The 26,402-nt window shown below is 36.9% G+C and overlaps 1 protein-coding gene and 1 long non-coding RNA gene across 15 annotated transcripts; one reads left to right on the forward strand and one right to left on the reverse strand.

Moving 5' to 3' along the window:
• Positions 1-26,402, forward strand: LOC129274383 (kinetochore protein Spc25-like). 14 transcript variants are annotated; one of them, XM_064108366.1, is made up of 8 exons: positions 16,162-16,215; positions 16,836-16,976; positions 17,940-18,156; positions 18,574-18,639; positions 20,237-20,383; positions 21,308-21,412; positions 22,425-22,520; positions 24,394-26,402. In XM_064108366.1, the coding sequence occupies exons 3-8, from the start codon at positions 18,000-18,002 to the stop codon at positions 24,513-24,515; spliced, it is 693 nt and encodes a 230-aa protein (XP_063964436.1). In that variant the 5' UTR covers positions 16,162-16,215; positions 16,836-16,976; positions 17,940-17,999; the 3' UTR covers positions 24,516-26,402. The 14 variants fall into 14 exon arrangements, with proteins under 14 accessions (XP_063964428.1, XP_063964435.1, XP_063964431.1 ...); XM_064108368.1 differs by having other exon boundaries at positions 16,167-16,215; positions 16,836-16,966; positions 17,965-18,156; XM_064108367.1 differs by having other exon boundaries at positions 16,171-16,215; positions 17,965-18,156.
• On the reverse strand, positions 4,696-10,500 carry LOC135156327 (uncharacterized). The gene is made up of 3 exons (XR_010295431.1): positions 10,446-10,500; positions 5,611-5,646; positions 4,696-4,777 (listed from the first exon to the last, which is right to left on the reverse strand). It is a non-coding gene; the product is annotated as an uncharacterized LOC135156327 (long non-coding RNA).

Consider the following 26,402-nt stretch of genomic DNA (forward strand, 5'->3'; position numbering starts at 1 on the left):
AATTTAATTAAAAATAATAGGTTTGTAAACGTTATTCATTCCCGGTAAAATTTGAAAGACCTCAGCCCTTTGGCTTTACCGTGATAAATTCCTGCCTTTTGCAGTTATTCGGGGGTGAAATCTTTGAAACGTAAGATGTATATAAATATATTCATACTGATTTCATTTTCGTGAACAAGCCATGTTAAATAATGTTAATTTCGAACTTCTTTTCGAAGGTAAATTCGCGCTGCATTATTATATATTGCCCCACATGTTCAAAACCGTGTTAGTGTTGACTTACCTCGAGCGAAGTTCGTGCAGGCTCCACTCCACTTCACTACCGCTACACTACGCTCCTTCTACCCGAACTTCGAGACCATGAACTCGATCGGATATTCCGAGTGACAAAAGGTGGGATTTTATGGGGAGAAAATACAAAATTCATGCAACATCACGATCTTTAAAAACAAGCAGACAAGTAGGGGCCTAGGACTAGGTAGGCAGGACAACAAGAATTTCAAAATGTGTTTGTTGTCCCAAGAATGATATCAAAATATTCCTTAATATCTAATTTATCATGTGAAACCACTTAAAACTTACGTAAAATTCATTTAAACTGTAAAAAAAAACAAATTCATAGCACCAACATGGTCCGAAAAAGCCATAGACATCGCGGTACCTTTTTAATACACTGTTCGTACTATCGATAGTTAAAACGATCACGATGTGCTCGCTAAATGCGCGCGCCCATCGGCGTCTGCTAGCCGTCATCTGCTGTGACTCTCCAATAGCCCCGCATGTGCAATTTTTTGTAAGATCGTCCCATATGCTGTTTTTCATGTTAGTACATACATGCGTGCACGTTATTTGCGGACGCAGATCATGTACGCATCTCCGTCGTCTGCTACGGCTCTCTTTATCAGTCCCAAGTGTGAAATATGTGTACATGGTGTATGTTCATTTGGTCTACATGCAGTTTGCCCACTTGTCATTTAGTCTAATGCCAAATGGGCTAAACCCATTTGGTCTACTGAATTGCCATTTGGTCTACACTACACTTGGTCTAATTCTCATTTAGCGAAATGTCCAGTTGGTCTAATTTCAGCATAACCTACATAATTACAATTTTTTTACTTTGTCAAATACCGGTACATAAAATTGGCTTTATATAATGCAGTTCCACAGTGTGAAATATGTATATATTCGTTTGGTCTACATGCAGTTTGCCCACTTCTCATTTAGTCTAATGCCAAATGGGCTAAACCCATTTGGTCTACACTTGGTCTAATCCTCATTTTGCGAAATGTCCAGTTGGTCTAATTTCAGCATGACCTACTTAATTATATTTTTTTTACTTATATATATTTTTTTAGTCTTTATACCAAATGGGCTTGACCATTTGGTCTATAAATTTTTTTTAATTGCCATTTGGTCTACACTTTGTGTAATTTACATTTGGTCTACACTACACTTGATCTAATTTTGAGTCCAGTCCAGGGTCTAATTTCAACATGACCTACATCATTATGATTTTATACTTTGTGAAATTTTTTTTTTTCTTTATATAATTTCATTTCACCTTATAGTCTTAGCATTGGTTTCAAATAAATAATACTTGGACAGTGGCAAAGTCATGATAATGGAGCCAAAAGTTTTGAAAGGTCCATATATGGTGTATCAGGTAAAGTTATAAAGTTGTAAGCAGGAGAAGCAAACAACAAAAAATGTTGAAGCGGGGGGGGGGGGGGGCGGTGTTCATTAATTTCCTTTTATTTTCCAATGCCAGATCAATCTTTGTTTTTGCTTGTCATTTTTTTTTAATGATATGTTCTGTTCACTCTACAATTTTTACTAATGATCTTTTTTTTTTGGCTTATCATTTTTTTCAGACACATTCGCACCCGAACTGACTCTACAATTAAGGGAAGAGAAGGAATTATTGAACCTCTTGAGAGAATATACTGGTCAAGGGCTGTAATAGTATACAGGGGCACTTCCTGAGAGAAAGTTAATTTTATTTTAATCATGTGTTTTCAGGATTTCTAATAGTACTATTGAAATGGCGGTGAAAATTATTGCCCCTGCTGATGAGATTTTTCAGCTGCACCCTTCCTTTATTTTAGTGAATAAGGTGTGGCACTGCCCTATATGATTCATTTTGAATTTTAATGGGCTCCAAAATGCAGTAATTTATAAATTATAGCATAATCTTATTTCGATAAAGCCTTTGACATAAACAAAGCATATTTAAAACAGATTTAGTTATTGCATATCAGAATGTTATGTTTGCCTGATGTTTTCTCAATAACTCTAAGCTGTTATTAATGAATTCTTTCTAGAAACAAAAATAAGCAATTTATTCAAACATGTCAGTTTCATTTTGTAGACATATGCATTGAATTTACCAATTCAGTATAAGGTACGTATGCCATCTTTCACAAATGTTGATTTTTATCACTGGTGGATCTGGGGGAGGGCACATCTGGCTCACCCCCCCCCCCTTAGAGAGCCTCAGTCGAGATTTGTAATGAAAATATGCCATTTTCACCAAAGTATGCCCCCCCCCCCCCCCCGGAAAGCAAGGCCCTTTTTTTGCTTGACAAATTTTCATCATGAAAATGTGCCCCCCCCCCCCAGGATAAATCCTGGATCCACCCCTGGTTTTCATTAAGTTTACATGTATTTTCATTTTGAAAAAAAAGGTTTCCTAGAGATTTATAAACAGCATGATTTACACTGAGCATGTCATACACTTCTGTGCAGAAGAATATTATCTTGAGAAATTTGGTTATTAAATTATGGAAAATATCTTTTGCAAATGAAATTACTTGATTGCAATTATTTCTTACATTGTATTGTCATTTTACTTGATAGAAATTCATTATTTTTTATAACCATGACAGTGTTCTAATTTCATATTTGCTAAATTGTAATAATTCTTTTGATCTTCCTTCATCTTCATGAAAGTATGAATTCTAGTCATCTGCTTCAAAGTCTGCCCAATACAATGGTTACAAAGGGCCTAAGCATCAGTGGCGTAGCTAGGATTTTTTTCCCGGGGGGGCACTGGGGGGTCCTTGCTTTTTCAGGGGGGGCACCGACCATTTTTCCGGTGTGTGTGTGTATGTGTCACAAGGGCGGATCCGACTTTCGCCAATAGGGGACGGGGCCCGAAATTATCTTCACCTATATCAGTCACTTCTTAGTTTTATTCTTATAAAACAACATAAACATGAAATAATCTCATAAGCCTGATAAAAAGTGCGAGCGCGAAGCGCGAGCGATTTTTTTTTAACTTTCATGTATTTTTAATTTAATTTTCTGGGCAATGTTATGTGTGATCCTGAACAAGATTCGTATGTAACTAGATGGCTACTGCGAACGCCAAGCGCGAACAGAAATTTTTATCAAGTGTTCTAGCATTATCGAAAAGGGACCTGTTAAGGACTGCTTACAGTTACCCACGAAGACGGTATATATTTCGATAATGCGAGTGCGAAGCGCGAGCAAATTTTTTTTTAACATTCCGACCTAAAAAATGGTCATTCTAAGCACTTTTTGTATTAATAAATGGGATAGGTATGTAACTAAACAATTGATGCGAGCGCGAAGCGCGAGAGGAAGAAAATTGAGATTTTAGACCTAAAAGCGGGACATTCTATTCATATTTTGTAAATCATAAATAGGATATAGTCAATTGGGTATCATTAATAATGCGATCGTGAAGCGTGAGCAGACAATTATTGATATTCTGATGTGAAACTGGATAATTCAAGTACATGTACATTTTAAATAAAGAACATGCAGGCTATCGCGCGTGTTGTAGATGTAAACCTAGAATCTGGGCATTCTGGATACATTTGTTTAATGGAACATTATGGAATACACGTAGACAATATGAACTTCGCAAATCAAACAATGTGACCACGCAGCGTGAGCTTAAAATGCTGATATATGTAGACCATAAAACGGACATTTTACAGAGCACTTAAATTTGTAAATGAAAAAAAAATAATGAAAGCTCGATGTCGAGCTAAAATATGTTTTGCATATTGACTTCAAAACTTGCTCCATATCAGCCTATTGAGCAAGATATGAATCTCATCGAACAGGCAATTCTGGCGCGAAGCGCCAGCAAAAATTTTATATAGTAACATAAAAAGATTTGTTTTTTTAATTACATTATTTCATTCACTCGTCTTCCTCCTCTTATTTTCTTCTTCTTTTTTTCTTCTGTCTTTCTTCTTCTTTTCCTTTTTCTTTTTTCTTTTCTTCTCCCTTTTTTTTTTGCTCTGCCAATTTTTTCTGGGGGGGCACACCAAATCTCAGGGGGGGCACGTGCCCCCCCAGGCCCCCCCGTAGCTACGCCACTGCTAAGCATCACTTGTCATTTTTCAATAAGTAGTTAAGTCGGTAGTCAAGTAAGGGGTCAGACAGTTTGGCTGTATTATATTTGTTTAATTATCTTACTAGTGTCAATTTACTAAACTTTTGCTGTTTGTGATTGAACCCCCAAATTGCTCGATAGTACCATTATGTTGGACAGACGTTAATATTGACTAGAGGACTATTATTACTTTCCAAACCAACCTGAAGATAATATGATACTTCACGTAGTACAGGGGTATATTGTCTCCCTTCCATTGTTGTGATGTATGGGCTGGGTAATATCATCTAACTTGTCCTGGAATAATCATTCTCTGCAACAAGTTCCACTTCAGCGACTCTCAGTTGAACATCATCATTCCTGGCATTGGCGGCGGAAGCCAAAAATTTTAGGGGGGAACCGCCAAAACTTTTTGACAAAAAAAAAAAAAAATAGTGACAAAAAATCTTAGGGGGGGGGGGACACAGGAAACAAAAGTGAAAATTGACAAGCCAAAAAAAAAAAAAAAAAGGTTATCAACAAAAAATTGAGGGGGGGGTCGTCCCCTCCCCACCTAAAATTTAGGGGGATACGTCCCCCCCCCCTCCCCCACTTCCACCGCCTATGATTCCAGGTGCTTGGAGATCTTCGAAAGGCATGCTATAACATCCACTTAAGTTCCAGTTCCTTTCATGTTTTTTCCTCATCTTAGTGAGCATCTCCAAGTGTTCATATTTTTAGTGTCCTTTTTTAGATTTACCAAACTCAGTTTTATTACCTGATAAATGAAATTACAAAATTCTATCCCAAAAATTGAACACTTTGATCAAGTTTGGTTACTTAAACTTAATGTTAAATAAACTGAAAATATGTAATAAAAGGCAAAATAATGATAATGATGAAAAAAATACCGGTAATAAAAACAAAAGTTACTCAAATTCACTCAAAACCATACACTTATCTACTCTCCTCAAAAATCAGTTCTCACTTTTAGGTATTGATCATTCATTCAGTCAATGAAATAATAAAAAGAGACAGGAGATCCTCATCAAAATAAACACAAACACAGTGTCTCACACACACACTACACATTAATAGTAAAATCAGTTTGTATCTTTCGTGGGATTTGTTTTTATGTAAATCTCGATTCTTCTTGGTAGTAGGGCCTTAGGTCGCTCTGACTTGAACTTAAAACTTCCAATCTCAAGAAGGCAAGATATATCTCGGGAGATAGTCATCATCAAGATGTTTAGGAGTTCAACCTGGTGGTGAGGTTATTCATGATGGCATCTGGTATTCTGGCAGAAAGAATCAGAAATATCAAATGCATAAATACAATTGTTTATTTTTTTCAATACAAATTAAATTACCTGAGTCATTAAAGATAGTGGGTATTTTTTTTTTTTTGGGGGGGGGGGGGGTGATGGCATGACAAGTTTTTAGTCAAAAGTATTTTTATCTTCATTTATCTTTTTTTTCCCACTTTGTATTACCATTTATTCAAAAATTGCAATAAACATATCAATAAATGAGTTTTTAATCTAGTTGGCAAAAGAAAAACCAGTGCAAAAGTAAAGCCAGTATTGGCAGTAAAACACTGACACCACGGCACTGACACTGACAGTGAATGTTCATTTTCCAGTGCATGCACATCACTGCCCCATCATCTTCACTCGTTTTCAGAAAATATTTAGTTATTTCTCAAATATGACCATGATTATCTTATTCATGTCATTACTCTGGTGTTTATTCATGATTTTAAATTCAGGAAATCATTCAGCAAACGAAGAAAACAAAGCATTTCTTGACTGTGATTCCGTGTGATTCAAGTTCAATTTCATTTCTGTGTGTATCACAGGTACGCACGTACGTGACGTAATCTTAATCTTAATTAAGGAAACTTTATAAATAAAAATGAGTGAGCGCCCTGCGTGGCTGCCTTCCACTCAGTTCTCTATAGTTTTGCTATTTCTAGTGCTGTTTTAATTTTTCAGTCTTCTATTTTTACATCAGCTATATCTCATATACTTTGTGAATCTCCTGGACCAATTTTGTGTTGTATAATTCTGAATTTTTGATGTATTTCAGCTATATTGGATTTAGATTTTTATATCTTCTCTATGCTATTTTAGTGCACAGTCTCCATACTGATAGTCCTTCATGTACAGCATCTGTGCACTCAACTGTCTACTGGTTTGAGTTGATCTTTCTTACTGTGATGTGCTTACATGGTCTGTATAAGCTACCTTTAAGCTTTTAATACTATTGTCTAGGCCTGCTGCTTATAGTTGTCAGGTTCAGTACAATGGAAGGAATGAGACCTTTCTTTATTGTGAGTCTAATGCTGACTCTTCTCATTTTCTCAAACTACCATTGTACAACTTCATGTATTCGTACTTGTAGTTTACCATGTATTAATGTTTGGAAACAAATGCTTGTAAAGGTAAAAGGCTACTCAAATGCACGTATTTTGTACTATAACAATGCAATCCCTACTTTTAATGTTACATTGCTAATTAGTGGGGATGTTGAGAGTAACCCGGGCCCAGATAATGATGGCCAGGTCAATGTCAAAGCAGAGAATAAGCTGTATAGGCCTATATGTAGAAGTGTTAACACAAAATATCTGTATAGTACTCCAAAATTGTTAGAGCTTAACCCATACAATGTCCACTCAAGGTTCAAGAATCTTCGGGTCAGTGAAGCAACATGGAAACAAATCACGACACTACATATCAATAGAGTGAAGAAGACTCATAGAGGAAAGAGAGCAGGTAAACAGACGAGAGAGAAAGCAGAGAAAAACATGCACCTGAACAATGACTTTTTGAGTAAGAACATAAAATTTGCTATGTTGAATGCTAGGTCAGTAAAGAATAAAACTGCTGAACTCGCTGATTACATCATTGAACACAACTTAGACATTATTGCTGTCTGTGAAACCTGGCTATCACCTGATGACGCCTCTCCGATTGGCCAGCTGACACCTCATGGTTTCACTTTCAAGCATGTCCCCCGAGTAGGTAGAAGAGGGGGAGGAGTAGCTGTGCTTTTCAGAAGTCATCTTGATGTCAGAATCGTCGATAACCCAGATATAACCTCATTTGAGATGATTCAGATGACACTGAACCATGAACAGAAGTCACTGCGATTGATTGCTGTGTATCGTCCACCAGGTCAGAGACAGCTCCAGACGTTCTTCGATGAATTTTCCAATCTTCTTGATAGACACCTTCTCCAGACTTCTGACTTAATCATCACAGGAGACTTCAACATACCCATGGATTCTTCAACTCCCACATCTAATTCCTTCTCTGAGTTATTATCTGCCTACAATTTGACCCAACACATAAATGAGCCCACCCATAATCGTGGTCATGTATTAGATTTACTCATTACTCAAAAGTGTAATACTGTTCAACTACTTAAGATTCATGTAAAGGAAGGTATATCTGACCATTCAGTATTAATGTGTGAATTCAACATTCCCAAACGATCTTCCAATAAAAAGCTTGTTACTACACGTAACCTTAAATCTCTAGATCCAAAAGAGTTTGCAAATGACACTCATTTTAATTCGCTCATATTAACACATTCTTGTGCCAAAAGTGTTGATGAAAAGGTGAATTTGTATAATTCTTTACTTACTTCTGCACTTGATAAGCTGGCACCTAAGAAGCAGCTCATTGTAACAATTCACCCTAATACTGAATGGTACAATCAAGAAATAGCAAAAGCAAAACTCCTTCGTAGACAATTAGAAAGGAGAGCAAGGTCCACTAAACTGGAGATTCACAAACAAATGTATCGTACTCAGAAGCAACACGTAAATGCGTTAATTAAGAAAGCTCAATCAAACTATCATTCAAAGAAAGTTGAGGACTGCAAAAAAGATGCAAAGAAATTATATAAAGTTGCTAATAATTTACTTAATAGAAAACAACCATCTCCTTTGCCTCAACATTTCACCCATGGTAATCAATTACAACTTGCTAATCGTTTCAACCAATATTTTGTAGACAAAATTATCACAATTCGACAACACTTTCAAATTGATACTGTGCAACCGTCGAATAATGTTTGTGAACCTAATTCAATGTGGTGTGAATTTCAGCCAGTCACTCTCCACGAGATTGAAACTCTTGTCAAAAATTCACGAAACAAATCATGTGAACTTGATCCTGTGCCTACCGATCTGCTTAAGAAGTGTAGCTCATTCCTAGTACCCATTATTACTAGCATTATAAACGATAGCCTGATTTCAGGAGTTGTCCCACAAACTTTCAAAACAGCTGTCATCCATCCAACATTGAAAAAGTTGAGTTTAGATCAGGAATGCCTTAAAAATTATCGCCCAATTTCGAATTTATCTTTCTTGAGTAAGTTGCTTGAAAGGGTTGTTTTTTCGCAACTGACTTCATATCTACAGGAACATGAATTGGTTGACCCACGCCAATCTGCCTATAGGCCTGGTCATAGTGTAGAAACTTTACTTGTCAATTTAACTGATAACATATTCAGGGAATTAGATTGTGACAATATAACTGCTCTTATCATGCTCGATATGAGCTCTGCTTTTGATACAATAGATCACGCTATTTTAATACACAGACTTACATCTTTAGGTATCTCTGGTACTGTTCTGGACTGGTTCACGTCATATCTCACTGATCGGTCCCAGTATGTCAGAATTGGTAATTTTGCATCCTGCAAAAGTTCTTTACAATATGGTGTACCACAGGGTTCAGTTGGAGGCCCCCTGCTTTTCTCTTTGTATATTCAACCTATCAGTCAAATACTTAAAGAACACAATATCAACTATCACTGTTATGCAGATGACATACAAATCTATCTATCATTTAAACCCTCTTTATCTTCTCTATCATTGGCTATTGGAAAACTTGAAGCATGTCTAAAAGATGTAAAATCATGGCTCACCTTGAATGGTCTTAAACTGAATGATGACAAGTCAGAGTTTTTACTTTTAGGTTCAAGAAAGATGTTAAGTAAGATCAACTATCGATCTTGTCGTCTCAATATTGGTAGCACCTCCATTACACCATCAGATCGAGCTCGTAATTTGGGAGTTATTTTCGATCAGGACATGTCTTTTCGCCATCATCTAACATATGTTCAACAAAGTGTCAGGTATCAACTTCGAAATCTAAGTTTCATAAGAAAGTGTCTTTCCAAACCTGCGGCTGAAATCCTCATTCACTCTTTAATTTCCTCCCGTTTAGATTTTGCCAACTCATTGTTCTGCAATTTACCTAAGAAGGACATAATAAAACTTCAAAGACTACAAAATTCTGCAGCACGCCTACTGACACTGACAAAGAAGTCTGATTCAATAACTCCCATCCTCCGATCTCTTCATTGGCTACCAGTTGATAAAAGAATTATATTCAAAATTTTGTTACTAGTTCATCACTCTGTCTACTCTGTTTCCCCCTTATACCTGTGCAACTCAATTTCTCGATATTGCCCGACACGAAGTCTTCGTTCTTCATCAGATACATTGTTGCTTCAGATACCAAGAACCAGACACACATGGGGGGATAGGGCTTTCTCTGTCATGGGTCCAAAACTCTGGAACGAACTCCCGCTACGAATTCGACAGTTGTCTTCTACAGAATCATTCAAATCCCAACTAAAAACCCATCTATTCCCCTGAAATGATTAATTTAATAATTTAAATTGCCTTGTCCTGGAGATATTTTATTTTATTATTCTTTCTTTTTCTCTTTCCTTTTTTTCCTAAGCGCCATGAGCACCTTAATGTGGACCTGTGCGCTATACAAATAACCACTATTATTATTATTATTATGATGTAAATTAATCATCCCGCGCGCGATTAAAATGGCTCGAAATTCGACCAAATTCAAGGGCAGCTCAGCTTGCAAACCTCACTGAGAAGGGCTTCCCCAGCGCAGCCCTTGCGATTCCCCGCGCTGCAATTTCACTGCAATACACAGAAAGGAAATCAACTCAAGTTTCACAATCAACGGAAAATCCGGAACCCTTCGAGACCCATTTTACAAGAAATACAACTAAATAAGGTAAGAATTGAAAGCAACTCAAGACATTTTCGACTTACCGACACTTTCATGTTTATTTTCGGAAGATTTCATGGAATTTGGGGCACGAAAATGACATCGGTAGCTCGCGAAAGTCCTGTGCAATATGATGACATATTTTTCATCGCACGGGAGGACAAGCACAAAGAGAAAATATCATGTTCATCCGCGATAACAGGGGCTTAATTTTGACGATATCGCATCGCTATGCGATTGCAATGATTGACATGCGAACGAAGCTTGCGTACAAATTTTGAGCACTTCACAGAGATACGATCTTACGTAGTACGTAAGCTCCCGAAGGGAGCTAGAGAGGGAACTCTTTTCGCGCGTTTTTGATTTTCCATAGGTTTTGTACATAACAAACATGGCTGCCATTTGGCCAATTTGAAGGTTGATTTTGGAAGGTCAATGTTTAATTCATGAGTAATGACGTCAAAATACGCATAATGCACTTGTATGATTGGATAAAACGCTAATGTTTTATTCAGGTCCTCATGCATTAAACATTTGTCCCCGTCCCACAATTCCCTACGATATCTGTGCGAAGTGTCGTTCTTTTTGACTCTGCGGAATTCAACTTTTTGAAATACAATAGCAAGACTAATTATCTGATTATAGAATTAGTGTCAGGAATCATGATTTCTGAGTGAAATTCAGTTGAGCAGAAAATCTTTGAGGGAACATCGACATCAAAGTAATGGTATTCTATACAAATAAAAGTAAGTTAAGTTCAATTTCGTGCTTTGATCTCAATTGTAATTGTAATGTGTTTGCTGGGGTTCGGCGTCGCAGTCAGGGCCTTTACGTACTGCGTATACCGTAAACCAATTTCCATATAATTTCCATTTCTCTTTCCTGATCCCAAATAAATCTGAGATCTTACTGACATATTTTCTCAAAAAGTAATGCAGTTTTTCGTAGAGCTAAGTTGGTTAATTGGAATGCTTCATGTGTGTCCTTATTAAATCTGTATTTCAGTTCTATCACTATCAGGGGTAGATGTGGACTTGTTCAGTAACGGGCAAAGCTGCATCAAATCTAAGCCAAATAGTCAGAGCGGGATACAGCCTTCGGTACCGCCGGTGCCAGCCGGCTGCGAAATTGCCGTTGTATAGGTGTTGGGACTTGGTGTCAAACAAGCTAAAGTTAGAGATGAACTTTGAAGTTAAAAGTTAGGCCTGGGCCTACTGATTTTTTTACACCGCTATTTCACATTCTAACTAAGTAAGGCCTAACTTAGGGCTCGGCCCCTAAATTCTATTTTATTCGGAATGATATTGGTAGATACTGCCAAGTGCCATGGACATGGTCATGGAAATTGGAATGATTTGAGATAGATTAAAACATTGGTCTTTTTTTTACTAAAACTAAAAGTAACTAAGTAAGGCCCTGAGATAGGTTTAACTTAGATCTAGATTTCTGAAAATGAAATTCTAGATCTGTCTGGTTTGACTTTTTCTACGAAGATTGAAGTTAACCCCTTTATTAGTCTAGTCCCTGCCTGGACCGTTGGACTTAAATTATGTGATTAGCCTAAATATAACGGAGTTAAATGATTCTTATTTTGTTTGGGCCAACATTTCTTTGACAGGTTTCAAACTGCTGTATTATCGTATAGGCTAACATGAGTGTGCAATTTTTATTGGAAGGGTTGAGAAAATTTAAAGTGCCCCATTTTTAATTTTATCAGAATAAGCAGAGAAAGGGGCTGATCCAATTTGTTTTTATTTGTCCTCACTTGACCGTATTTATGGTAAAAGGTAAAGGGTCGTTTAAACTTGCGAGCAAGCTAACCTTTTTTTATTTTCATTTTTTAAAACCAAAATCAAACTTAAAGAGGAAATCACTTAGACGTAGAGATTCACATGTCTATACTATAGTGCAAGAAAATAAATAATTGTCTCGCACTGGTGAATAAGCGAGAGCCAAATTACCATACAAATAATAATTATCCTACATCTGTCAAAGCTGGCTTGGTGTATATACATTATCTTGAAGATTGACAAAAGGCTTCGCTATAGTAGGCCATGTATGCTTGAACCATTTACTGACTCTTGTTGACAATGAAGATGGTCAGTGGAAACAGCCAGGTATGCCTGTTTCAGTAGAACATGATATAGAGAGAAGGAAGCTTTGGGTCCAGACCAGCTTTTTTTCTAGTTGGGAATATTCATAGGCTTAGGATATGACTAGCTGGAAATTTTGAAGAAAAAAAATTAAAAAGAGGAATTTTGTTTATCACTTCTAAAATTCTAAACTGTAAAGTATTGTGTGTATTTTAAATTGCAGATCCAATGGGATCAAGTTCTTAGCAGTCCCTGCCCAGTCAGAAGTACAAAGTCAACTACCATTTGCTTATCACCAAGAGTTACAATCTGATGAGGAACAGGATATCTGAACTGAAAACTTGCAAGGTATGCTTGTTTTTGTTTAAAAAGGCCCCTATTTCCTTGGGGGGGGGGGGCTATAGCAACTTTTTTTTTCTGCATTGTGTTATCCCATATAGTAAAGCTAAATTGAGAGTTCATATTTATTTAGATTCAGTATTTCCATTATCATCAATGCATACTTATTGTCCATATCTTTTATCTATATTAGTCATACATAAATAACTTTAAAAGTCAGTTACTCTGTATACAAATAAAAAAGGACAAAATATTGAGAGTAATCTTATGATATATATTTGAATGAGTTTGCACATTTAGTCATAAAAAGTTCTATGAAGAATGATCTATGAATACTGATCTATGATTTTTATCTGGCTATAGTAGAAAAAAATTCTACATGTGCATTATCTAAAGAATATTGCGTGGAAGAATAATAAAAAGTTTAAAACTTCTTAATAAACTGGACTAGAAGAGTAAGAATAATTTATATCAGCAGCTTATTTTGTTATTTTCTCTTTTTGTTTACCATGCAGGTTTCGCAGGCTGTTTGAGTATCACAAGGGCAGATTGAGCAGAAATATGTAGGCCAAGTTTTGTAACAAGTAGTTCTTCATCGCAATTACACATTTTAAGAATTGAACCAATTTTAATAAATGTGTCAACTTGATACATATTGATTGTTGCTTGAACTACACATCTGTTAATGTTCTAATCATCTAAATGTAATACTTATAGTAATGAAAGAACTTTAATGACATAAGTAGTTTGAAAAGGATAGGTTGTATTCTGGTAATATGATAAATTTAGAATGGGTCTTTAATAATAATAGCAGAGCCCGCTGGTAGAACAGTTTTCGATACTGAAGTGGCTACCCTGGGTAAATATACCTATATTATTATTGTTATTATTATTACTGAGCTCTGGGTTATTCAACAATCAACATACATGCCTACAGACATACATCAGAAAAATAATGGATTGGAAATTGGGAATGGAAATAATGGATTTTCATTGAAAATTTTGCATAATAAAAAAAAGGTGAGAGAACAAAGGATTTTAAAAGAGGTCACTGTCACTTCTGGACCCCATTTCATTAAGACTTACCACTATAACTTTGCCATTCTGGTAATTACCATGGAAACATTAAAGTAACAGATCAGCATTGAGGTTCCCATGTTAGTTGCTAGTTACAATCGGGGCAAATTTACCATAATTGAAGTCTTTATGAAACAAGGACCTGTAGTGCTAAACATTAGGATGTTGAATTTATTTTTTGGGGAAGTGAAAAGTTGTACTATTTTGTTCGGTTTTAATCTCTTGTTGTTCTTGTAACACTGTATTGTCCATATCCCGTATTATGAACTAAATTAGCTCTGGAAAAAAAAAATGTTGCAAATAGAACACAGCTCTAGCAGCACTTCACAACAAATAGACAATTAGTAATTTTGTTACTGATATACTGATGTGCAGATTTGGAAAGGCACTCTTTAGAGAAATGTGGCAATGTGCTCCCCTTTTTTGTAAAGTGCCCTTGATTAGATTAGCATACTATTTCTTGTCAGTAAATGCTTTAAAAAATGACTTGATATTTGAGTAACCGACTTTGAGAGAGAGGTATATCGTTAATCTTTCTTTAATGACACCCTTGATGCCCCCTTATATTGACTATATAAGGCTTATCAATACTCATGAAAGTGAATACAAAATTTTTTTTTTTCTCTAGATTTTACAAAAATATTACATCCCTTCCCTTGTAACAGCCTTGCAATTTCTGTTGCATTCATTATATGCATTTTGCTGATATTATGTGATGCTTTGGCAAGAAAAAAAGGATAGGAATATTTTAATCACGTATTTGAAAATTGATTCCTTAATAAACATTTTATTTTGAAATATACTTTCTAATTTTGATATTTGTGATTTATTTAATCCACCAATTCATATTGCATGAAATATATGTGATGATGATGTCATTGCTACCAAACTGTGTTGTGATGAAATGGCACTATTTAGATGATGGTGATGATAATGAAGAATACTTCTATATGTCTGGAATATGATGGTGGTACTGATTGATTGATTGATTGGTTGGGGTTGGTTGGTTGGTTGGGTGGTTGGTTGGTTGGTTGATTGATTGATTGATTGATTGGTTGGGTGGTTGATTGGTTGATTGATTGGTTGGTTGGTTGATTGATTTTGTTTGTCAGGTATAATACTAGACGGTACAACAGGTAAGAGTATCAAAGTATCAAAATACCATGCATGGCAAGATAGCCCATAAAAGCCATTGCAACATGGCATACTGTGATCAGGCACAGCAAAATTAAATATTCTTCCTGAAGAGATAAATGAGTTTGATTTAAGAGTGGGATAGAAATAGAAATGACATGAGAATAATTGTTTGCTCGCACAATCATGTGGTATGCTGGTATGTGTGTGTGTGTGGAAGAGAGAGAGGGGGGGGGAGGATTGATATAGAGATTTTGGGGACGGGCAGGTACAAACATTTTATTTTGTTTGGAAGGGACCTTTATAAGATAGCCTTGATGAGAGCTAATTCATGCAGGGGGGGGGGGGGGGGTACTGGGCTGTCTTTTGCTCCCATCCCAAACTCAGATTTTAAAAAAATCTTTATAAGATTTGCACCAGATTGTTCATTTCAATTTCAAAATAAAGACAAAATGACCTTCTGATTGATATGCTCTCTTGCTCAGATATCTTTGGTAAGTTAAGCATTTAACTGCCCCCCCCCCCAAAAAAAAAAAAAAAAAAAAAAAAAAAACACAAATAATCATGGATCTTCATGATGTGTAATGAAAATAAATGATATGCAGTGATGAACAGAACAATCAGACCCCTTAGTTCAGCCCTATTAATTAATCCCTTGCAGGCTTCCATTCCATGTCTTCCAGGGAAATAGCTTATATTCCAAATAAAAATTTGTATTAATTGATGTAGTAATAATTGCGACGGATAATAAGAAAAAAATATGTAAGCAATGAAAGATGAAAACATCGGGGAAATGAATGACATAATCTACCAACCAACGAACCAATTATCCAACCATATTAATCGCATGCTCTATGAATTCATTTCATATTCAATCACGTCGCGCATTATGCTGATTAGTGACAATATACTTATTTGCATATTTTTACGCTGTGCGCGCAGGCCAATTCTGACCACGCCTCCGTTTCGCTGGTGTGCCATGAAGTTGCGGTGTCCATAGGCTTGTACGCGAAAAATGGGAGCAGTGTGCACTTTTGACCTTCCAAAATTTCCCCATGTCTGACCGGATGCAGAAGCGGAGTTTCACCCCCCTGGAGCACTTCCGCGACAGCGCCATCTAGTGACTACGGCCGTGCCTAGCCTAGGCCTACAAGTACAACTAACTGACTAAGTAATTAATAATAATATCTTGCTTTACACAAAGTTTCACTTCTTTTCCATGCTTCTAATACTGTTCTAAGTTCTATCAGTATCACTCAGTCTCAAAATTGATGATTTAGAGCCAACATGAAGTTCCTCACACGTAATATTCGCTGCCGATTTCAGATTTCAGAACATCACATGCGCCCGAGGGTCCGAGCTCGGACCAGACCCGGTACCTCCCGCATGCGATGTTTTGAAGTCGGCAGCGCATTAATATTTATACGTGTGACTGTGAGGAACTTAGTTCATGTTGGCTCTAAATCATCAATTTTGAGACTGATAGAAGCATGGAAAAGAAGTGAAACTTTGTGTAAAGTAAGAATATTAGTTGCACTTGTTTTTAAACTTAAAGATCGTGATGTTGCATGAATTTTGTATTTTCTCCCCATAAAATCCCACCTTTTGTCACTCGGAATATTCGATCGAGTTCATGGTCTCGAAGTTCGGGTAGGTGAAGCGTAGTGTAGCGGTAGTGAAGTGGAGTGGAGCCTGCACGAACTTCGCTCGAGGTAGTGTTGACTTAGATTTTGCACTCGAGCTTTCCATTCAAGACAGACGAAGAATTTATGCAAAATCAACTTAAATCAGTCTAGGAAATCACTACTGCCAGATAGACAGCAAGAGATCCTAGAAGTAGAATAGACATCATGTTTGTGTGGCTTCACCTAGGCTGAGTGTAGGCCTAGCCTTAAGGAGGCAGCGTAGGCGTAGCTCAGTCGGTTAGTAATAGTAAGTTAGACTTAGATCTCAACGTGAGGCCAGGGGTTTGAGTCCCGCTCATGCCGAAACGCGTCTAACAAAAAAATCTGATGCTATAGCGTTGTGTGTTAGCGTGCCTCACCACTGTATTCAGTGCAGGTGTGAATGCAGTTGCAAAACACTTCGTCCATCGGAAAGGACGCAAATGTTGGTCCAGTGTATTAAGAGAGTCACAACCTATCTATGACTATGCACGTTAAACCAATACACTATTCGTCAAAGAGTAGGGTGTTCACCCGGTGTATTGCACCTGCGGGTCCCAGCAAAATTCAGGTCAAGTCAATCTTGACATTCATATGCCATAGTAATCAATATAATGATTGTGGGCATTAACGGAAAGACAAGACTCCATGATGATATTTTAAAAATATTTTGACATATACTTCCTTATCATGGACATGGAGCCTGAACCGCCTCCCATAAAAGACACATCATAACAAATATGGATTTTCCTAGGGAAATCCATCTTTGAAGATAGAAGTCACGTAAATGTTTGTGATTTTACTTATTTTTACACCTTCATATATGCCTAATGCGTATGAAGGTTAAAAAAATTGGTTAATAAAAAGGTGAAAAATTGAAGGTTTCTTACCAGACCGATCTTGTGTAGATCCCTCGATCCATTTGTATAGAACGCAAAACAATAGGCTTGAACCGCTTATGTATGACGTACCTTCGATTAATGATGTTACTACAAAATGCCGTTTTGAAGAAAACTTTATAGATAAAAATGATTATTTAACAAATAATAAAATCTAATATGTGATTAAAAATAATTATAATTTTGCATTACAACACAGTCTATGTTGCAGTGAAATCCCATTGGCCTTGCAATGCCTGGAAAATGCCAAATGGTTTGAAAATTTTTATAATTTCATTAATAGAGTAGAACTAGCTAGATCTATTTATTTTGTCTTTGCTTTCTATTTACAGTTGAATTTTGATTTGTCGTTCCTAGAGCCAAGAGTCTCAACACTTTTACCAACTGTGAAGATGATGGGAACCGTCGCAGACCAGGAAATAGCCAATCTCTCTGCAAAGCTGAACCAGGCCAGTGATAAATTTATCAACCAATGGACAGGCCCAAGCCTTCTACAATATCTCAAGCACAATGAAGCACAGCTACTGCAGTTCATTAAAGAAGCAGAAGGTATAGTTCCCGCATACTCGTAATGCAATAAAATTTGAATTCGAAATCATGATAAGTTGTAAAGTAGAGCTAATTGAAAAATAAAAGGGAGAGAAAAGATACCGTGGTTTTGACCATAGAAGAGGTTTCCTGAAAAGCTTTCTTGACATTTCAATCAATGCAATTACATGTGCTTCCAACATAAGGGAACAACAGAGGCTGCAATGCCCCATTGCATAAATATGGCACAAACTTTGCTATCATTTTAAAACTACAATTTTTAGCAATGCTAACCAACCAACCTCAATGCTTACCAACCAACCTAATTGATTTTCATTTCCATCACATTCATTTTCATTCTTTAATCATGAATTCTATTTCTCATCAAAATGACCAAATCATAATTGCACTTGAATACTATTTTCAATTTCTTTCCAGAGAAAATTGAGGCTCTGAAAGGAGAGATGGAAGCGCTAAAGCAACGAGCGACCAGCAATCAGTTAGGTAAGATATACCATTTGGTCTAATCCTGGGTCCCGTCTTACAAAGAGTTACGATCAATCCGATCAATCGTAACTATGGAAATCCATCAGTGTCATAATTTTTTCTCCAGGATTTTGCAAAATGTCTTTTGTAAGTGAAGAGAAGCACAGTGAATTTTCAAGAAAACAATGAATGCATGAAATATGGATCATAGCTAGAAAAAATATTTTGAACAAACATGCATAATAGATGTTGACGTTGCTAGCCGTCCATAGTTGCGATTGATCGGATCAATCATAACTCTTTGTAAGACGGGGCCCAGATCTTAAGATGAATACAGTTATTGTCATATTCACGTGATTGCCACTTGGTCTACACCCACTTGGTCTACTTTCCATTTGGCCTCATTCCACATGGTCTAATCCTAGTTGGTCTGCAACCAGTTCATTTTTCTGTCTAATTACCAGTAAGGCTATCTGCATCTAGCTCTTCATAAACTCATTCATTAATATACAATAGTGCACGAAAGCGCATGCATGCAGGGCCAAATAATGAACGATGTGCGAGAAGAGCCAATGGATATACCGCACTGAGTCCCGCAGGACTGAGTGCGGTATATCCATTTGGCGAGTCGAGCACAGAGTTCATTATTTAGGTCCTCGATGCTCAAGAATGCGTGCATTGTTTGTTTTATACAACCCCCTCCCTCCCCCATGTTACTGAGTTGCCCCGAATGCTATATTTGATCTAAATTCTAGATAATTCAAGATACTTCCAGACCTCGCACTATCCTGCACTCTGATGTCAGAGTGCAGGATAGTGCATTTTGGATGCCATAGTGCGAATCGCTGAATATCATATGTGATCCGATTTGGACCAATCAGATTAGAGAACATTGTTGGGAGTTGTATAATGAGTTCTAAGACATAACTTACCTTTCTCCCGAAGACGATAAGAATGCACTTGTTGAAACATCAAGTTTGGATGGTCATTTTCAGAAAAAATTGTGTACTTTGTAACCACATTACTGTTCTTCTTCACCATGGAAACTTTTAGGAGTTACATTATCTACCAACCATTTGGTCCAATTGCCTTTATCGAATACCGGTATATCACTTTGTCTAATTTCCAGTAAGTCTACGAAGCTCTTCATAAGGTAAATTGCGAATTCGTCTACTGCCAACTCGTCCTCTCACCACATGGCCTACTTTCATTTACTCTAATGCCATTCTGTCCATCAACATTTCGCCTTACAACCATTTAGTCTAATAACTATTTGGTCCAATCATAACTTCGTCTATGACCATTTCGTCGCATAACCAGTTGGTCCAATATCCATTCCATTTTCATTCATTTTGCACAATTAACACTTTAATAGTCCAATTAGACCAAATGGTATATAGACTAAATGGCTATTGGACCAACTGGTTATTAGAGGAAATGGTGAGTGGACGAATTGGCAATTAGACCATGTGCATAGTGGACGAACTGATGGTAGACCAAATGATCTAGACGAGATGGCAATCAGACAAATTGGCAATAAAGGAATTGGAAATAACCCCTTCATAAAGTCACACATCAGTTAGTTCTCAGAAATTCTACTCCTTCCCTTCCTCAGCTGTGGCAAATCAAGAATCCCAAGCCAAGGAAATAGAGGCGGCTATTGAACAAGCCCGTACTACTACAGAGCAGCTACTCTTTCAGAAGGAGCAATGGGAAAAACAGCTGGTGGATGAGACTAAGCAATGCCAGGAGCAGAAGGAATGTAAGCCAAATATATTGCTGTACACACGCGTGACCAAAAAAACGCGTTTAAAGGGGTGTTTTTTCAGTTTTGGACGCGGGCCGCGCTTGCTCTCATTAAGGGTATCAAAAACACAGATTTAGAAAAACAAAAGGGGTAGTTTTGAAAGACTGGTCAATTGTCAATCGCAGGGTCAAACGTATTAAGGGTATGTTTTTTCCAAGGTTTTTTTTTTAAGACTAGCCAAACGTATTGAGTGTATGTTTTTTTTTCCCCAAGCTTTTTCCCCGGTGTCATATTTTGGTGACAACTTGTTTACGGGCCAAAATGTGTAAATAAAACCCGCGAAAACTTGTTTAGGGGGTTATTTTGCACACAGAGAAAAACTCGTTTAGGGGGTGTTTGGAAATAATTTGGCCACGCATGTGTGCAGCAATAGATTTGACTGCCCCTCCCCCCCCCCCCCCCCCGGAATGTAAGCCTATATCAAAGAGCACATTGCTATTTACATTTTCTTCTGTAACTTGAATTTCATGGCTGTGTTCTATTTGACATAGGATTGTGCAATTTTCGCATATTTATTGACGCATCCAAACGGAAGCTAAAAAGTGAAATTGACTAATCAGGACCCTTTACGATACAAAACACAACAATACAAGTTTTATGCATATATTCACTGCTGACAAGCCAAGTATTTTACTGTAGAAATACTAATTGGCGAGTTTCGAAAAATAGGCTCATTGTGCGTATCCATTGCTGGAAGATGGTGAGAATATGGTATAGATTTGTATGAGGAAATTCCTATTTTATTTCACTTGATTTCCAATCAGTTATAAGGATGTAAATATAATTGGCATTTGGAATTCCTTGTTTACTTCAGCAGAGGAATTGTGAAACTTCACGGTGGTGAAGGTTATAAATGTATGTTGATTATGTTTCTTTCAGTGATCGAGGCACAAGAGAAGGCGACCAGACAGAGACTGGAGGCCCTGAAACAAGCCGAGCATTACTTCAAGGATATCATGGCTTTAGAGTTTAGGAAGATTGACGGTAGGTATAGGTGTCACACTAGAGTAATGGTCAAGAGTCGGTCAATGATGGCAGAAAGCCTGTTTGATGAGTATGGCACTAAAATCTGCGTTATTGAGCAATCATCTACTTTTGTAAGGGCTATGGAATTGAGACTACTGGAATTTACTTTGCATTTGGTTGAATTGTAAATCCCACTTTCATGTAATGCCAGTTGTGGACCGTGACCCGAAGGAGACAAATGATTGGAGGGGCACTGTATTCTTTGTGAACAATGCTGTGCCCCTCCAATGCTTTGTCACCTCCGGGTCATGGTCCGCCATTGTGTAATGCTATATTTTCAGAGGCCTTTTCAAATACATTTTTAAAGGGAGGGGGTGGGGGGGCCTTAGTTTTGGAAGCAAATATTGCCCAAGAGAGTCATATATACATTTATAAATTTGGCTTTTTCCATAATTTGTCATAATTTAATTAGCCAAGAAAAGTGGTTAAAACAATTGATTCATGCAGTGGGCAGTAAAAATGTGGTTTTGCGAAATGATATTAGTGATAGTCTGCTTTTATATAGCGCTTTTATCACATTGGAAAACATCAGATAGAGCTTAATAGATATATAATTATCCCAGTCTTCGGAATCTTGCTGGTCCATTGCAATCTATCCACAACCTCCACTCCCTGGGGAGTGTTCCTCCGAAGTCTGCTAATCATGGGGGAATCGTGGTCTCGTGGTTAGGACTCTCCTCTTTCATTCAGAGGGATGTGGGTTCGAATCCCAGCCATGGCATGCATTTCTACAGCATGAAATTTACCCACATTGTGCTGCACTCAACCCAGGTGAGGTGAATGGGTACCCGGCAGGATTAATTCCTTGGATACACTTGAGTGCTGGAAGGCAGCTCGAGCTAAAGCTAAGGTAATACGTGTAATAATAGTAACACTGCGCCTCAGAATAGATTATTTCTAGATAGATGGTCCTATATAAATACCTATTATAATTATTATTATTCATCACTGGTGTTTGTTTTTTGATCAGGTGATCATCTGCAGTTTGTCTTCACCAACATCGACTCTAAGAACCATGATAGGAGCTTCTATCTAACCATTAAGATTGATAACAACAAATATCAAGGTATGTACGTGGCAGAGTTGCCAACTAAAACTGTTTTTCAGTATTAAGTAGGATGGGGGTGAGGTGTCCAGACACTTTAAAATTTAGAAGCCTTCTTCAGACATGCCAACCGATCCCTTTTTAGAGTATTTGTTCCTCTTTTTTGCTATGAATACACCAATACTTTTTTGTATGATTTGTTACTTTTTTTTAAATTTCCAATCATGGAGTACATGTATGTATTATACACAACACTTGACACTAGCGCCGGTCCGACGGTCCCCGACCGGTAAAAAAAAATCACTGTCGGGCCAGTACATTTTTAAAAGCACGAATTATCAAGTTTTCAAGTAGAGTCATTTCACATGTTTTTTCACTGATATCACTACAACAGGCTGGCAATTGTTGCATTGAGACAAATTTTAAAAAATACTCTTTTTTGTCAAAAAATACTTCTCTTTTTTCTAAGAATACTTTTTTGTTGTTGTAGAAGGTTGGCAGGTCTGCTTCTTTGTGGCTTTGGATCACACACAAAATATGAATTCAATAGTTGTTATCTTCTTCAGTTTTGTTCGCTATAATATTGCGTAACAGTTTATACTAAATATTGATGGAACTTTTCTAGCTAACTTTTCCAAATGGCTCGGCTGCTTAAAATTGATAGTCCAGACACACAACCTGTCCGGACACACAACAACTGGGTATACTGAAAAATGAGAAGAATTCGGATGGTTTCATGCAAAATACTGATTTCTAAATTTTCTATAGTTTTACTTGTCGTCCTATGTTATTGATATCCTCACCAAAATACTGACTTTCAGCTTTTAAAATACTGAAATGTTCTTATTCAGGTTGGCAGCTCTGTTATAGATGATTGCCAATTGGTATTATCTCAAAGTCTGTCCAGGGCCCACATGTAACTATGATAACTTCACCATTATTGTAATTACCATGGAAACCTTTATTTTGATTGGCTGCTGAGCCCTTTTGCCATGGTAGTTGTCATAATGGCAGAGTTACTGTAGTTGTAACTTTTTATATAAAAAAAGAAATCCTTAAAAACATGATTTCATGCACAGTTCAATACAGATTGAATCAAGAGCTAAAATGTGCGATGTGGGTGCAAACCAAAAAGGTCCTCACATTCAAACTGCCCCAACAATGCTACAGCAACAAAATTCCACTATCCAATTCGTCGAATTTTGTTTCCAACAGCAACACACTTTTGTAATTGTTTGTTTGATTTTTCACCATTCAAAACAATATTCACATTGACAAAAAATAGTGTTACATTTGCAGACAATAGTACATAGTAGAAACTAATTATAAACAAAAAATGTTATTACTGTATGGCAAGTTCCCCTTAAGTCTGCGCAGTCCCCCTTGTCTGCGCACACGCGAATCTGCGCAATTCTAGTAAAAGAAGATGCGCAACGAACACAGACTTTACACATGCAATACGTAGACAGATATTCATTAAAAAATCAGACTCAAAATTTTGGAAAAATTAATGAATTTCGGGCATTTCATGTCATGGCCTCAAAATGCAGCCTTTCTCATCAAAATCCCAGAATCTTGTGCAAAGTGAATGGGTGCGCAGACATGGGGCACCACTATTTGGTTCAATCTGAAAATGACTGCCCTATGTTTATTCCAAGAAAATCACATATATTTCAATCAAATTTTTATGAGATATTTGGCACACCAATAATATAAGGAACATTATCAAACGGAAAAATTTTGTGAAATAAAAAGAAATTCATGTTAAATCGTAACTCAAATCGTTAGGTGCGCAGACTTGGGGACCACCATCATATACATGTAGTTCTTACATTATTATCATATTCTTAATTCCTCTGTTTCTCTTTCTTTCAAACAATCTTTTGAAACCTAGTGACCGACTGCTGTCCGGCTATTGAGGGAATTCCAGACATGCTCAGTGAGCTGAACAAGACGAATAACCTCATGCACTTTGTCGTGGGAGCGAGGAAAAAGTTCAAGCTCACAACCACGTAAATCGGCATGTATGATTCGTTTTGTAAATGTGTATTTTATTTTACCATTGATACTGTGGTATTAAGATGTATCTAACATGATTTTAAAATTTGAAATATGTCTTACCTAGTTTATTGAAAATTCTACTTCATTAGGCTAATTGTCCTGAATTATTAATGGGTTGCATAATTGCTACCAATCCAAATGCCACACAAAATTACATGATTCCTCACATTAGGCTATACTTTGTTGAATCATAATCAAACTCCAATATCAAATTATATAGAAATCTTGTTAAATTTACTGATAAAATGTGTATGAGAATATGAATGAAAAAGAGCACCAAAATATTCAGGGTCAAGAAGAGGGGCATTGTAGCCAGTCAACAGGGCATTCACAGCCTTCGTCTTTGATGATTTAATTGTATAAATGGTAAATGGATAAGAGAAAATGTGTTATTTTTGAATGCCACAAAGTCCACATTCCTGTGTATATTGCATAATTGAATGATGCAGGCGAGAATGTCAGAGGCCTTCCTCTTGTCTTGCGAGATACAGTGTCATGCCTAATCTTACGACAGTGCCTTGTTATCATGTAAACATGGACATTAATATTTGAACAATTAGTTTCTGTAATTCAACATAAAACAAAGGCCAATGGTGTCTAAAAATGTGGAGCGTTGTGGCCCAGTGGATTGGTCTTCTGACTTTAAAACAGAGGGTCGTGGGTTCGAATCCCAGCCATGGCGTAATTTCCTTCAGCAAGGAATTCATCCACGTTGTGCTGCACTCGACCCAGGTGAGATGAATGGGTACCTGGCAGGAATTTATTCCTTGAAATGCCACCGCTCTGTATAAGGCTGCGGGGCTAAAGCCACGGTAATAATATCTAAGTTCTTTGGAAGCGCATAGGAACGTTATGACATAATGTGATATGCGCTATACAAGAACTGCGTATACTTATTATTATAAAGATGTGATGAATCATATGTACAGTATTTTTTAAATAGAACAACACTGCATGTCCATAAGGGTGACCTGTAAGATGAAGCTTTAGCTCATGATCGATCATGTTTTGAATTGGTCAGACACATTGATCAATGCGATCAATTGTAGAAAACAATCCCATGATCAGTCGCTGAGCTTTGCGCTTTGTGTTCTGGGGGCCTGATTATTAGAAGCCAAATATGGGTCCTCACTGTATCATAAAGCTTAGTTTTTTATTGTTGGACCGATATTTATGATTGATTATACACAATAATCAATGCAATCAGTTGCAGAAATCAATCTAAGCTTCATTTTATGGGGCCCTAATTATGGGGAGCCAAATCGGGTGGCTGTGATCATGATGAACAATAAAATTGTTTATTACATAATAGTTGTGTAAATTAAAAAACTATTCTTTTATTCCATTGCTTCAAGGTGTAAATTCATACCTTTTGTTGGGTATGAAGTTTTGTTCTCAAATTGAAAGTTTACCCTGAAATGTGGGTGACTTGCTGATTAGTCTAAACCAATATATCAACTAAGTCTAATCTCAATTTGTCGATAAACAGTAAGTTGATTGACTTTTAATAACAGATTCATGGAAATGGTTGGAAACTGGAAAAATAAACAGGGACTGGGGGCGATTTAGCCCCCGAAATATCCATTCATTGCAATGATAAAGCTTATCTTAATGTAGTGGATTTAGGCAGTAAGTGAAAAGTGGCACCCAAATTTAAAAACATTTTTTTGGCCTGGTTGGAAATATCAATGATTGTGTACATACATGTATTGTATATTTGCTTGTAAATAGCAATGTTTTTCCTGTGTACTTTACACACAGACATTGTATAATATGTGTATCATATTTTAATATCATGTATATAGTCTTTTGAAATATATAATAAACACAATATGAATAGTA

This window comes from Lytechinus pictus, chromosome 13 (assembly GCF_037042905.1).
Source record: "Lytechinus pictus isolate F3 Inbred chromosome 13, Lp3.0, whole genome shotgun sequence".
NCBI lineage: Eukaryota > Metazoa > Echinodermata > Echinoidea > Temnopleuroida > Toxopneustidae > Lytechinus > Lytechinus pictus.